The sequence below is a fragment of the Natrix helvetica genome (genome assembly GCF_964273705.1).
Source record: "Natrix helvetica genome assembly, chromosome: 3".
Lineage (NCBI taxonomy): Eukaryota > Metazoa > Chordata > Lepidosauria > Squamata > Natricidae > Natrix > Natrix helvetica.
The window spans coordinates 25,849,974-25,865,204 of NC_138549.1; the positions used below are offsets into that span (position 1 = coordinate 25,849,974).

A 15,231-nucleotide genomic window follows, 5' to 3' on the forward strand; every position below is an offset into this window, starting at 1 on the left:
TTTTCTCCTCATGAAAGGCTTAACATTATCAAACTAAAGTTCTGTTCCTGCTTCACTGAAATTTAAAGTTTTAGCTTAATAAAAAAAAGAGGAAGAAACGAAGTGGTGAAGGTGGCATTTTAATATTAGTGTGTGGCTTACAAAGAAAACAAGAGTAATATATTAATACAGTGGAGGACAACACTCACAATTTCAGTTTAAGGTATTTAGTTATCTATGTTAAAATGGAACATTACAAAATTAGATTCCTTAAGTCGCGATGAAAATTGTGATGAAAATATTAGTGCCCTCTCCGTAAGTCAAAGGCAGTTCTTTGGGAAAATTAAGTAGTCAAATTTGGGCTGGTTTTTCAAGAGTCAGATTTTTAAGCCTTGTACTTTCCAATTTTGATTAAAGATTTCCAGGAAGCACTGCTTAAACAGCATTTTGCTTCAACCCACTGAATGACGCTAGGCTGTTACTGAAGTCAGTGCTAACCCTCTCACTTTCCGCATTTAATGCTAGAATGAATATCCAGTGCCATATTTATAATATTCAGTGTTAATAGCAGGTCACACAGAAATTTCAATTTCCATGACTACATTTGATAGGCAGTTGCAAAGTAGGTAAAATACTCTGTAAAAGGGTCTTTAACTATCTGTCCTTAATTGCAGATCATTTATCTCGATTTATTTCAAAATCATGCTAAGTAAGTTGCAGTATTAAATACACCAATAGTTTGAAGGGACCTGTAGCTAAAATATCTTTGGAATTACTTAATACTGTTATCTTTATGAGAATGCTAGTTATCCAGCTGTAAGGATATTGTGGTGGTTTAAGCCATAGAAGAATTTGGTATTGAAAATGTCCACATTTCAACAGTACAAAAGAGTATAAAATGTCAATAGCTTATCAGTTCTAAGTATTTCTCTAGAAGACAGAACAGAAGACATAAAAATGCAATTCCTAATCTGCACACTGTATATTTTCATAGATCAGTTTATTGTTAATGGGCTTTATAAGAGACAGCCAGCAATCCATATATACTTGTGAGGTTTTCTGTGTGGCTGTGTATGTGTGTACTTGGCTTTACAAAGAATATTGTATTTTGGCAATCAAATATTGGGTAAATTGTACCAAAAGGATCACACTTTTTCTTCTGCACTTCTGGACAACTTTGCTGGCTTGATAAGCATGTCAGATTTGGCTCTTTCTAAAAGAAGCACATTTAATTTCAACTCCTCCCCCCCCAAGTGGTAAACTACATTCTAGCAAATAACCTTTAAGATAATTAGCTGACAATGCTGTAGCTAGCATAAAATTTTCCTTCAGGCGACCCCTAATTTAAGTGTTACTGGCACAAAGTGAAGACAGATTGTGCTTTATCACCACAATGTTTACATAGCAGAAACCCACAGAGCAGGCAACACGAGATTCAATGATGCACTAAATTAGGAACAATCATATATGAGTGCTACTATGCCATCTTTAATATTAAAAGAACCTTCAGACAAAAAAAAAGGTTTTCATGTATTCTGACTTCACTTTGCAATAAAAGTGCCTCCACCTTGTCAGGAACTCTGTAATTTGTGACTAGAAAAATACCTGCTATTTGGGCAGAGCAGGCAATTAAAAAAAAAACTAAAACAAGTGTGTATAATTAAATAATGCTCTTGAAAATAGTTGGGAATTTTGTAAGCTGCCCTATAAATTTGACTGAAACACTGCAAAGAACCCCTCACTGTGAAGAAAGAAGCACTGGTTTTCAATTACCACTATAATAAATATCTTAGTAAGGTAAAACTCAGTATAACCTTAATGGAATGAACTAACTGGAGGATAAATATGCAATCTTTATTTATTCAAAAGATTAGATATTCAATTATTTCAGGAAGATTGTTTTTATTTAAACCCAAGATGGCATACATTTTGACACAATCCTGTTTCCCAACATCAGTGTCCTGGATAAAAATACTATTATTCAATGAATTCTGTATATGTGTTACTGTATCTTTTAAGAGGTTCATCTAAATCCCCCAAGGAACACTTAAGGCTGATTTTCATTTGAATCCACATTCTAAGTCTTGAAGAAAACCTTTTACCTTTCCTACACGCTGATGTTCTTCAAAAGCTGTAATCAGTTCCTGTGCCCACTTTATTTTTTCAAGACTTGGGGAGAATTGTTCCTGGACAATGGCAACTTGATTAGGGTGGATCACCTGCTTACCTACAAACAGGATTAATAACCATAGAGTCAGCATTAACAAGCAGATGTTCTAGCAAAGTGTTGTAATTGCTAGTTCTGCATGCATATGCATGCTTAACAGTTTCCCATTACTATTATTATTACCAGTAGAACTATCACCACCATCACCATCATCATCTTAAAATTAGCTCCCTTAAAATTTAACCTGTTCAGCAAATTTTTATTCAAACCAGAATTAAAATTAATTCTGAAATGAACTTCTATACCCAAACATAAAGCACAGAATAATCCTTTATAATTCTAAATAAGTTCATTGAAAATATTCCTTATGTAGTTAATATCAAAACAGACTTATGGTATTTTATTTATAGCTTGTTCCATATCAAAATGAAGACTTTCACAAATATTAGACAGGAGCCATGCAAATGTTCTCTTTCTTAATGAGATGATACAACATGGGTTGTTTTTCTAATGTGACTACCATTTTGCTCCTGCTTGGTCAGTCAAGAAAAAAAGTACATAAAATTTAACTGAAAGTCCTCAACAAATTAACATTTTACATTTTTTCTTCACAATTTTGTTTACAATTACAATGTCAGTTTCATTTTTTTTTTAAAAAGTATATTCAGTATACAGTACTTGGAAATACTGAAAAATGATTGAAATATTTTTCTTGAATAAGCAAAACAATTAAATTATACCAAGTACTTTTAAGAAGTAATATTTTTCTTTATAAGGGATTCAACTTAGGATAAATTATTCATTAGGGAGAAATATATAATACATTCAGCATTTTGATTTCAATAGTGTAGTGGTTAATTTAATCCATAGTATATAGCCATAATTTTATATGTAGAGTGCAGATTATTATTTATTTTATTTTAGAAATTCTAAAAGGAAAGAAAACTATTTTTAATGATTTGCTTCCACTTTAAAAAGATTTAGGGTCAATTTTGACCATGTCTTCAGGGATTTATTAATATAGAGATCTGTTTTAAGCTAAATATACCCTTTAGAAACCACAGCTTGCATTATTTTTTTCAGATTTTAATTATGTTATCACTTATAATTGAGGTATTTGTAATGTGAGATTCAGCTGCTCCATAACATTCATGTTAGATTTATTTTCAGCTGTTCAAAGGCTACTTTGTAAAACAAACGATTGCTCTAAAAACATTAGTGCCCTGCTCAAATTTTGATTAGTCCAAATTAAGATATTTGAAATTATGTCACAAGAACAAACAACATACTGATGTACAGGATTTGCACTCTATTATACTCGTAAGCAGTTAAATTATAATCTCAGAATGATTTTGCACAAATATTTCATGATGAAAGCCCCGATAAAATATATTTTAAAAGGCGCATTATATTTCAAAACATGGATCTCTAAATTATTGTTAAATTAACTTATAAATTGAATCATTTTTTTTGTTTTGATAAAGATGTGGATGGAATTTTAAAATTATATACATGGCTCAAGGCCTTCAATCTTTTAAGATCAGCAAAAAACTAAAAAAAAATAATTAAAACTGAAATTGCATGTTCTTGTTCCTTGTATATCCTAATACCTTGTAGACTTATCGGTAAGTCTCCAACAGAATTTGCTGGAGACAGTCACGACAAAACATAGATTTCATTGATCTTAAATGGTTTCCTATTAGTATGCCCAATTCTGAATTAAACCCAGGGAACCTAAGATAGGCTCTAAAGATTAACAGTTATCAAGCACGACCTTAATAAATTACAGTGCATTTTAGAATGTTGATTAAATGCAATGAAAGCTATACACATTGGGATCTTATATCTATTTCATTGCTAGGGCAATCCAGGATGACGACTAACATGGGATTTACACTTAATTCATACTATTACACAGTAAAGGTTTTAAGGTAAAAAAAGGAATTTAATAACATTTGGTAGGAACTAACGATATTTAAAAAAATTATTTTTCGTGTCAAATAAATTTGGAGGGGGCATGCAGAATTACAGAACAGAGAGGTAATCAGTGATCAGTTGTACCTTGTATATTTGTATGAAATTCAAATTTTCATTTATTACTGAATGGTATGAAAAGAAAACGAAGTCATATTACATTTCCCTCATCATAGTAGTTCTGAAAAGTTCATTGTGAATGTTTTTCATAACAAAGTTTTAACTGGAATTGAAGAAAATGAAGAAATTCGACTTCCAGATGAGGACCTATGGCAAGTTGGATGTCTCTATAAGTGGCTCCATGAGCACAGAAATAAACACTGTGAAATCAGCAGCCAGGAGCCAGTTTCTGGCTTGCAAAAACCTTTCAAAAAGAAAGAGAATTTGGAGGATTGTCTACTTGGGCCCTAGTAGAGCTACTCACAAGGAGAACACAGAAATTATGTTTCTTGTGGCAGATTGCAAGTTAGGAGTCAAGAGATTGTCAGCATGCCTTTAACTACTAAGCAGCCTTTACAGACATATCATTTTACTAATTTACAATCTAAGAGAGATATTCCAAACAGCAGAAGAAGATCAAAAACTCTCAAGACTCTTGGTGAGTTGTCTTCTGGAAATGAACAAGATTATGATTTAGGAAGGTTTTAAATGGATAAAGGGTCTATAATACATTTTATATTCTGAAGAAATACAGATTATTATTAAGGACAGTAGATGACTAGTGGTTGCTGCTACCCACTATGGAGAAATGATTAATGAAATTGATAAATCTTACTGAGATGGATAAAGTAGCATCTTTCATTAGAGAAAAGACGATATCCACATTTATTGGTGACTGGAAATGCCTATTGACTTATTGCACTTTTAGCCTTTTATGTTCCTTTTTTATTTTTCACTTTTTCTTTCTAATTTCATTTGTTGTAGTTCTTACTAGTTCTTAAAACTTTTAATAGAAATATATTAAAAAATGAAAACTATTAGAAATTAAGGGTTCTGAAATTATATCAAATTCCAACTATTTTTTAAAATATGTGTGTATATGCATACTTTTTATTACATGAAGGCAAAAAGCCATGAGGGATATTATTCATGCATTAGTTCAATGATAAGAGATTTTGTTTTAGATTCTTCGAATAAAGGAACAAGGCTTTGATCATACAGTTGAAATTGTCATCTTAACTTTTTGATACTCCCTCTCCCATACATGCCTGCATATGGATCCTTCTTATCAAATTCATTCTTAGCTGACATTATTGATAGCCATAAAAGCTATCAGACTTTTCTGATAATATTGCTCCAAGTGTAGTTTTAAACAGAGGAAGTTCTGTCAAGTAGATGCTAATATGCAAATTTGTTGTTTTCTGCTTTTTTTATGTTGTCAGTGTAAAGTTAAAGAGGAAGCTAGAAGAAAAAATGTTTTAAACAGTATGTTAGAGAGGGGAAAGTTAGATGGTAGCAAACTATCCCACCTCTGCTTCAATATTTTCCAGAAATTATCCTGGTGGGACAAACAGTTGAATCATATCCTCATCTATCTACTTCTGCATTCAAAAATATCCTGAAATGGTTTTAACAAACAAAGCAACAAAATCTGAAAGCTAGGACTTTTTGAATTTGAAGAAAAATTGCTAGGTTGTGTAGGAAACATTTCAGAATGAATTTGGGTTCCATATATTTTACAGGAGGCCCATAACTCAGAAACCTCAAACGGGAAATAGCATGGAGTTATAAAATTCTAGATTAGGCTCAATTTGCTCTAGAAATCAACTATTGTCAACATCTTGCTCTCTACCTACCTATGGAAATACGAAACGTAACTGTCTTAACATTTCATATTGATCTTGAATGGGTAAAGTGTTTAGAAATCTGCAAAATCCGTTTTGAAATTGACCAAATCTACACCTGTATATTAATTCTTAGCCCAATTCTATATAGAACCAGATAGGAATGCTATTATATTTTAAAAGATAACTTTTATTGGGGGGGGGGAATAAAATAGTAAACTGATACTTGGAGGTAACAAATCTTAAGGGTAATTTATTTGATTTTTATTCTCCAACAGATGACTGGTTGTTTAATCATTTCAAGGTTCTAAACTGACTGATAAAGTTGAGGTAAAGTGGCCATCTTGAGAATGTATTATAAAGGATTGTATAAAGGAATGTATTAGAAATTTAATATCATCTGGACCTAATTGCCATTGGTATTAATTCCCCAGTTATCTATGTGTTTTCAAGTTTTACATTTATGGTACTTATGTGGACAAATGCTTGATATCTTGATCTGCCTTTAGTCACAACTTATAGCTCTTCCAGGGACAGCTCTGTAATTTCTTTGATTTATCCATCTTTTTCATTATCTGTTGTCTTCTCAAACTTGCCAGGCATAGTTGATTTTTTGAGTTCCTTATCTATCAGTTTGAATCACAGGTCCAAAGTATGTGAATTTCTGCTTGCTGTTCCTACTTCAAGAGAACTGTCAATTTTCATTTGATGTGGAGTTTTTCTTGCATTCCATGGTACCCTCAGAAAATATTTCTAGATTGATAATTTGAAAGCCTCTTCTTTCATTCTTTCTTAATGTGCAACCTTTCATAACCAGGGGCCACTGGGAAGACCAGTGCTTTAACTGCCTGGTTCTCTGCTGTGATAGAAATATCCTTGTGCGTCATCATCTTTTCTTCAACAAAATTAGATATCTTTTCACTTCTTCGCTGCTAGGTTCAAGTAAACTTATAATTAGGTAGGCTGGTTGACACTAACAGCATTTGCAATATTATACCTTAAGTCTGATTCTTCACTTTCTCTTTTTTATTTTCATAATACATTTTTCTAAGTTTTGCTTGCTTTTGGCTTAAACAATACTGTCATCTATATATATCTGATAATGCTTGGGACACTAATATAGATAACATAATTTCCAAGTCTGCAATCCATATTAGAGTCCCAAATACACACACAATGACTGTAAATTATCACAATACTCATTGTAAATTAAATAGAATTGGGATAATATCCTTTTTTCACAATCTATAACCTTGCATTGTACAATAAAGCAAGCTCTCCTTCCTTACTGTATTCATTTCTTCCATCTAGTATATACTGTATATGCAGTATTCACTTTCTGACTTTGTGCCTCTCTGGCTTTTTTGACACTTGATAGTTCATTTGGCTTTATTCTCTTTCCATATTTGGTATTATTTTCCTAAGTTCATAGGCTAAATTTTTTTGGTGTGAGGAATCAGTACAATAAGTCAGAAATGTGTATATTCCTTTTTATTTCTCCTTCTTCAGTTCAGTGTAACCTCCAATTATTTCCAGTTTCTATGTCAGCGTATTTCCATATTGGTTGACAGAGAGCCTTTTCCAGTACTCTCTGTCTCAAAGAAGCATATTTGTGTCATTATCATTTTGTACTTTAATTTATATATGTGTTCAGTACAGCCTTTTCACCTTCATTTGCTGTAATAGATCTTTACTGTAATTAATATTCCTTACTTCAGCTGTACATTTTCTTATGATTTCTCAGATTTTCTGAACAGTACCTCCCGTGCTCCTCTTTCCTTTTGCTTGGTGGTATTCTTGATCAAGGTATTTATTCTTCTCTTATTCTTTCTTTCTTGGCATTTAAAGTTAGGTGTTGATCTTCCTGTTCTCCAGTTTTTTTTTTCAGTTTTAAGAAAAGTTGTTGTTCTGACAGCTATTATTGTCTTTAAATTTAAAATTTTTGGGATTCCCCCCCCCCCCCCAATTTAGTTTTGCCTATCTCTTCCAATTGTTTGCAAAGGTAAGTATACTGAATCTTTTCTTTCTGGCTGTATGTTCTCCATACTCAAAGCATCCTGGCACCCTAATTCAGGTTTCTAAGTGACACTAATCATTCATCATCATCAACATTCAATCTATAGTATATACCTGGAACTTGTTTGAATGCTTCAGCCACATTCTTAAAGATAGGCAACAATAAAAAATGGTGCGTTATTTCTTCCCTCTGGAAAGTAAAGATCCTTTGGCTAGATGGGTTGCAGAATTTTCCTCCTGCCCTCACCTCCATACTTAACTTCACATTTTCCATTTGACCAGGATGGCAAAACCAACCTTCTTTTCAGCTGCATTTTAAAACTGATGAATCTCTTTCTTTTTTGAGAAAATGCTCACATGATTAAAAATGATATGTTGACAAGCCATTGTGCCTGTAAATCAACTATTCACTTACAGGTTACCACTGAATTAGAAAGAGCATTTTATTCTTTAAGAATTCAATCCTGGTCATATATCAGAACTCTTTAAAGTAACTAATAAGCTTCTGAGTGGACATTCAAATAAGATAGGATCTTATTTAGAAGATCCAACCTTCTTCTAAACAATGATTGAACTCGTTTTTATAAAACTATTTGTTTGGTAAAAGGCTGTAATTTGGCCATAAGCATATATGATCAGGGAATAAGGTTTGTAGGGTGAAGTTGAAATGTTTTAAACTACATGGGGAAAATTATATAGCTGCTGTGTAATAACACAGCAACAAAGCAAAGCAAGCTGTAATGCTGCTGACCAAATTTAAACCTAATAATATCAATAGGAAGTACTCGAAAAGATATACATCAGTAACAGCAAATGCTAATGGTAGCACAAAAATGAAATTGAAAAAAAAAATCATTGCGATGGGCCACTCCTATGATTTTTTAAAAAAAAAATCAGATTAGTTATCCCTGACCTTGGTGAAAAGGTCTTTTGCCAAACACTTTTTCAAAGACATTTTTTCCCCTAAGAGTAAAATCCTTAGCTAACTGGGACCAATTTTGAAATATTCAGAAGTTCTGATTATTGGGGACCATCAGAACTTAGAAAGTTGGAGCACAGACTGGAAGGAGGCAATGAGAAACCACTTCTATGTTGCCAAGAGAACTAGACAGACATAGAAGTCAAATCCAACTTGAGGGAAATTTTATATTTTTGCTATAAAATAATATTAGCAAAAAAATTATAATCAAGCGAGTCGGAAACATCCACAGTTTTTGCAACTGATCAATTTATTAGTTGATTTGTTTTGTAAATTTTTATTTAGAAGAATGGAAAACAAATCCAACAAGTTTGTATGTGAGTGTGTGTGTTTGTGTCTTTTTCAGGATAAGTATTCTCCATGCCACCTCGCAATTCAGGCAGTTCTTTCAGTTTAATTCCACCAGAAGCCAGCAAGATATCATGTTTGGATTCAGATCTTTTCATTTAAAACTGGCCTCTTATTAGATTAATAACTCCTGGTATTAAAACTTGCATATCTTCTATCTAAAGCAAATGAAACATATCACAGCAATGTTGGTGCTGTTATTTTTCAAAGCACATTAAAGGCTGCATGTGTGAGCTAAGTAGCTGATTTTTATCAGGAAGCTGCAATCTTTGTTATGTGTCGCATCTCGCAGGGGTGCTTGTATGATCTAGTGTACCAATCATGGGTGAAATGCCTAGGTTACAGTGGCTGGCTGTAAGAAGCTTGCTTGATTGTGCAGTCTTGCCAGTTCCCGTAGGTGTCATCAGGTGAACAGGCAATTACTGGGAAACAAGTCAGAATACAGGACAGCAGCTCACAGGGAAGACTGACAAGAAAATAGCTATCAAAGCCGAATTAGCATATGGGGTGGGGGTGGGGGCTTCTCATATATTAAAATGCTGGCTCTCAACACCCCCCTCCCCCCACTTATTCAATTGACTCTATAAGAGCTATTTGTATATATAAGGGAAAGTTTTGGTCAAATCAGCTAAAGACTTTTAAAACCTCTGACATTCAAAGTGCGGTGGGAACAATTTTGGAGCATAAAAGTATGCCTGCAGGCTCGCTGAATGGGAAAACGGAATGTGCCCAGATTTTTGGCCAAGATTATGTCTCGCCTGAATGGTAAGGGCAGGAGACTACGCATTGTTTATATTGTACTTTTGCTAATAAAAGAATGACACCAGGGTGTGATACGTTGAAAGAATTTTAAGAGCTTAATTTTTCCACCTTGAGTCTTTCATCTGCTGTTTTACAAGCATAAATTCTGAAAAGTTTATAGTGTTTAGACTTCTTTGACCATCCACCAAATAGGCTTAAGTTACGAAGCAAACTCCAGTATCGTATCTGGTCTAGGATTAAGAAGAAGATTCATGTTTTTGAAATATTAACTAAAAGGCATACCAGTAAAACCCATTGAGGCGCCCTCTTTGGATTGTTGACGCAGCCCATCATCATCCTGGAAGTCTATGTAGACAAGGTCTATGGCCTGCAAGCCAAAAGCCTTCGCTGTGACGATAATTTTTTGCCGTGCATAAAGAATATCATGAGTGTCTTTACTACTTGTTGAACCTGAAACAAAAGACCACATTGAGGATAAAAATGAAATTCTCATATTACAAATGTTTGTAACAGAGCTTTAATTAAGGATACATTTGTTTTTTATTTGCAAAAAAAGACAATAAGAGATTGTTATGTGATCACAATGTTTAAGATATGGTTGAAAGAATATTATTCAACTCATAGACACTTGCTTTCTACCTAAGCCTATTATTTCTTACTATGTCTCTTTTTAAATAATTTTCATTTAATTTTGCCATCATCTATTTTTATTTGTTAAAAAGGCCCACTACAAAGTTATGTATATAATAAAGCATACACAAACATTAAGAAAACATCCTTAAATGTTGCTCAACTCATTTAATCCAGAGTAGTGCCATTAAAAGTACCTAAAATTGCTTTTTTGGTAAAAAGAAACCTTTTGGTTAAATACATTACACTTAGGTAAGTATACTAATTTCTTTTATAATTTATTCAAATTTAAAATTTTAACTTGGGAATAATGTTTATACCTTAAGTGGAATAGTTGAGATCTGTTTTGAAGCATTCACAAGTAACCTGCTGAAGATTTTATTATTCATCATTATATATTGAATTCCTTTCGTTTGGAAGGGCTGATTCTAAACTGCATTGTGATCACATGTCAGACTAGAATATGACTGTCTATCTGTGACTTAGTGTGTGTGGAAAGTACCCAACATGATAAGTTTATAACTCAGTATGGATCTAGGAAATTGAGTTAATTCCCCAAGCTATACTCAATTAAATATGGAATCCTGCATTGTGGGAACGTAATCTATAAGTTCTTATAAGGGAATACAGTCCACACTTAGGCACCTGCCATAAGTGAATAGTAAAAAGAAAAGCTGCTGACCTTGTTTACTTTTTGAAAAATGATAAACAGCATCTGAAGATACAGAGGCAATAAAAATAAATTATTTGCCCAGGGCATTTTTAAAAAATCTGGTACCCTCCCTCCATATGTCTTGATCTACAACTCTTGTATCCCCAGGCACCAAGCACATATGTTAAGATGCGTGCAATAAAATAGACATACAAATAAAGACAGATTGCTAAAATATGAAGAATATTTCATAGTTCGTACATCAAAATATTACATCATATACACACTAATATTACTCCAATATTTTTACTGTTAAATTTGCATATAAAGAGGTGGTTTCATTATTAACTTCCCCCATAAAATCTTACATTATTTTTTATGACCCAGTAAACAGAATTGTCTGTTTTCTTTTTTCTTTTCTTTTTTGCAAAAATTACAAAATGAACAGGTTAATGTTAATTCTGGTACTCTTTGGCCTAAAAAAATAAAAAAATAATTGAAGCATTTATCATAGAATTACAATCAGATATAGTCAAATATATTTACTGTTGATTTAAGTAGGCTTATGATAAAACTGAATGGAGCACAGTATCATAACATATTCTTTAAAAAAGGAAATACCTATACTGGCACGAAAATCCTCGCCTCCAAATACCACAGCGTCTAAATGAAGGCCAACCTGTGGTTCTCGTCTCAGTGTTTCTTCACAAACAGCCTTTAAGTGCAACACAAATATTAATACAAGAAGCAGGAATTTAAAAAATTAATTTTGTAATAAAAAATATACTAAGGATAATCCTTATCTTAAAATAACAACAAATGATAGCCACACACAAATTAAAAAATACATACTCTGGATGCAAAAATGGAGTATAATTAAAATTAAAATGAAGAATACAGTATTTTATTTCCCTATTTGTTTTTCTGATAAAGTTTTCCAATGTAGCAACTACTTTTGGATTTAATAAAGCAATAAAAAATAAAACCCACTATACAGTATTTACAGTATGGGACTTTTTAAAAGATTCCAAAATGTTTAGCACTGCAGAGAAACACAACTAAAGCATATTTGGTTTAATACACTGCAGATGGAGATTGCAACTACTCACAATTTAATAGGCAGCATATGGTATGTTATCAACTGATGCTCCTTGGATATTTTCAAATTAATATAATTACCGGAGATATAAAATGCAACAAGTAGCATAGAAAATCATTTGAAAAGCAAATGATACCTTAGGGATTTTCTAAATGCACCAATCCCAGTATTATTGCAAGCGTTGAATAATAAAATATTTATTTATTTAGAAATATAATTTGGTAGACAGCAATAATGCAATGCTAGCAAGGATCTTGTCAACAACCAGTACTAAAATAAGTTCAGCTGTTTGTATTTATTATTTTAAGCAATACATTAAGCAGACATAATCAATACGTGTAATGCTACTTTAATCTCTACAACTCCTAAACATAGGAAATCATAATTGATATTTTTCAGGGCAGAATCTAATGATCTTTTTTCTTTGGGTTTCACTTTTGAGGAAAGGCATAATATTAATTAAAAGAGAGGAGGAAAACTTTTTGCATTAAGATGTACAATTAGTATTTCTTTAGCCTATATTGAAAAAGAAATCTCTGAAACTGGGATTTATATTAACACACTAGCCACAAGGGCCTCCCAGCAGCTCCTTCAAATAACAGCAAACTTCTACAAGAAATCTTAGCCTTGCTGGACTGCACTCAATTTCAGCATTAATATCTTTCTTCCACAGAAAACTGCAGGCCTCATGCCAAAAATAGTCTATCTGCATGCATTCATCACCATTGAGATGGGGGAGGAGGTAGAAAATGGATTTCTGGGGCCAAGAAGAGAAAGAGATTGTGCATATAGTCATGCCATGCAGATATTACATCCTGGAAATTCTCATGTATTTTTTTTAACTGTTAGGTCCAGCTGAGCATGTACATTAAAAAAAAATCTAAGAAAGAATATTGGGGAAAAAATATCTGATATTCTTTCAATTTCATTTTAAAATGCTTTTAAAATATTTGATATGATGCCTAAAATCAAATGCAAACGAGAGAAAAGAAATCATGAGAGTTAGAATAGTTAGAAACACTCTTAACTATTTGGGGCTATTTTTGAGACTTGAGTGTCTTTTATTCAGTGTATTCATACGAGCTTAAAGTAATTGCAGCAGTGCAGAAGAAAGCAGTTATGTCAGATGCATCTATGTCATGTAAAGCTGAATAATTAGGGGTAATGAATGGATTTCTATAAAAAATGAAAGCAATATAATTTTAAAAATGTAATAGTTTGCTTCTCTCCCATTTCTATTTATGGTGGTGTTATTTATTTATTTATTTATTTAACGAACGTAGCCTAAGACTGTATTCAGGCATGCTAAATTAAACAGATCTTTCTTACCTTAAAATTGAGCAAACCCATTGCAGTTTCCACAAAAGGAATGAAATTGATCGGCTCTATGAGTGTTCGGCCTTGTAAGTGCCACGCACATTTCTCCATAAACTAGGAACAGTACAGAGATGACATAATATTAAGGCCTGGGCTTTTTAAAACCTCTACAAAAATGGTCTGTAATTTCTTTGCACAAAATTGCAGACCAAGCAAGCCGACAATCCGAAGTCCAGATTGCTAGCCCCAATTCTCTGCCCCTGTGTTTTGAGTCTGTTGTTATAGCATTGCTCTTATGTTTTCAGCACTACAGGTTTAGCTGCACACATATTTGCCTAACACCTATCATCACCCTGCCTTTGTTAAATGCAAATAAGCAGGATCTGTAAAACAAGGAAAAATTGATATACCTGACATTCTGTTTTCTTTCATGTCTGACACTGACATCCCTGTATATTTTTTCCAGCCTTCCAAAGTGGCATCCACATTATTCATCACGACCCTGTTACCCTTTGTCCTGGAGATCTTTTCTTCATAATTTTTAGCTTACCTAGGAAGGGCCTTAAAAAGGAAGTTTAATTCTTTGAAGACCAAAGCTTTCCAATTTTTTCCATGAGAGCAGTTCACAGCTAGCTCTGAGCTGCCGGTGGGGTACCCCTGATTCCCAAATCTATCATCTGGGAACATACAAAAGCTCTTGTACAGATTTCTTTTTTTCTTCTTCTCTTTTTCCCTTTTCAAAAGAGAAGGTGGGGGAGAAACTACCTCAGTATATTGTAAATCTATTATGTCTGTCCAGATCTAGCAATGTGTGGGGAGATAAACATATCACAGGTATGCTAAGTAAATTTTAGTCAATAAAGACAGGAGGGGAAAAACATCTCGCATCATTTTTATATTTAAGGAATATTTAACCATTAATGGCTATCAAAGGGAAAGGGAATTTTAATCATCTCTCCATTCAGTCTCAGTTGGGTAAATCATATCTAAGAGATTTGCATAAATATAAACCATCAAAGACTTTTCGTCTTCAAAGGGGGTTTCAAGTCCCTATAAGCTTTGTACTGTAATCATCACAGGTCACAACCCTGCAGGAATAAGGCTGCTATGGCAACATAAAAAACTAATGCTTAAGGCTTAGCATAATATTCTGACTAATATAAAGGAAACTCATTTTGAAACCTGGCAGCCTATTTACCAGAAACTGGATTAGAGGTGTTATTTCCCCTTTTAGCGCTTCTTTCCCCCCCACCCCACCCCGGCCCAAATTTCCCCCCTCCCCAAAACAAAAGGAAAATAGAACCACAGCATCTTGAAAAGGGTTCTAAGCACTTTGCAGCAACTTTACATTAGGTCAAAATAAATCAAAACATTTTTTCCCTGCATATTCTCCGTCCCTCCCCTTTTTTTAAATGCAGAGTCATCATTGTCACCACTGCCACTGCTTTTCCGATCCTTTCAAAAGCTAGTAAACCCCAGAATGTAAGGAATTAAGGGGGGAAAGTCAAGAAAAGGAATAAGAAG

The 15,231-nt window shown here is 33.2% G+C and overlaps 1 protein-coding gene across 1 annotated transcript in view; it reads right to left on the reverse strand.

Moving 5' to 3' along the window:
- Window positions 1-15,231, reverse strand: part of CLYBL (citramalyl-CoA lyase) — a 215,243-nt gene that overhangs the window by 7,693 nt on the left and 192,319 nt on the right. The window contains exons 4-7 of the mRNA XM_081949455.1: window positions 13,720-13,821; window positions 11,913-12,006; window positions 10,292-10,459; window positions 2,082-2,206 (exon numbers count right to left, since the gene is read on the reverse strand). Coding sequence (XP_081805581.1) covers window positions 2,082-2,206; window positions 10,292-10,459; window positions 11,913-12,006; window positions 13,720-13,821 — 489 coding nt within the window. The remainder of the gene's footprint in view (window positions 1-2,081; window positions 2,207-10,291; window positions 10,460-11,912; window positions 12,007-13,719; window positions 13,822-15,231) is intronic.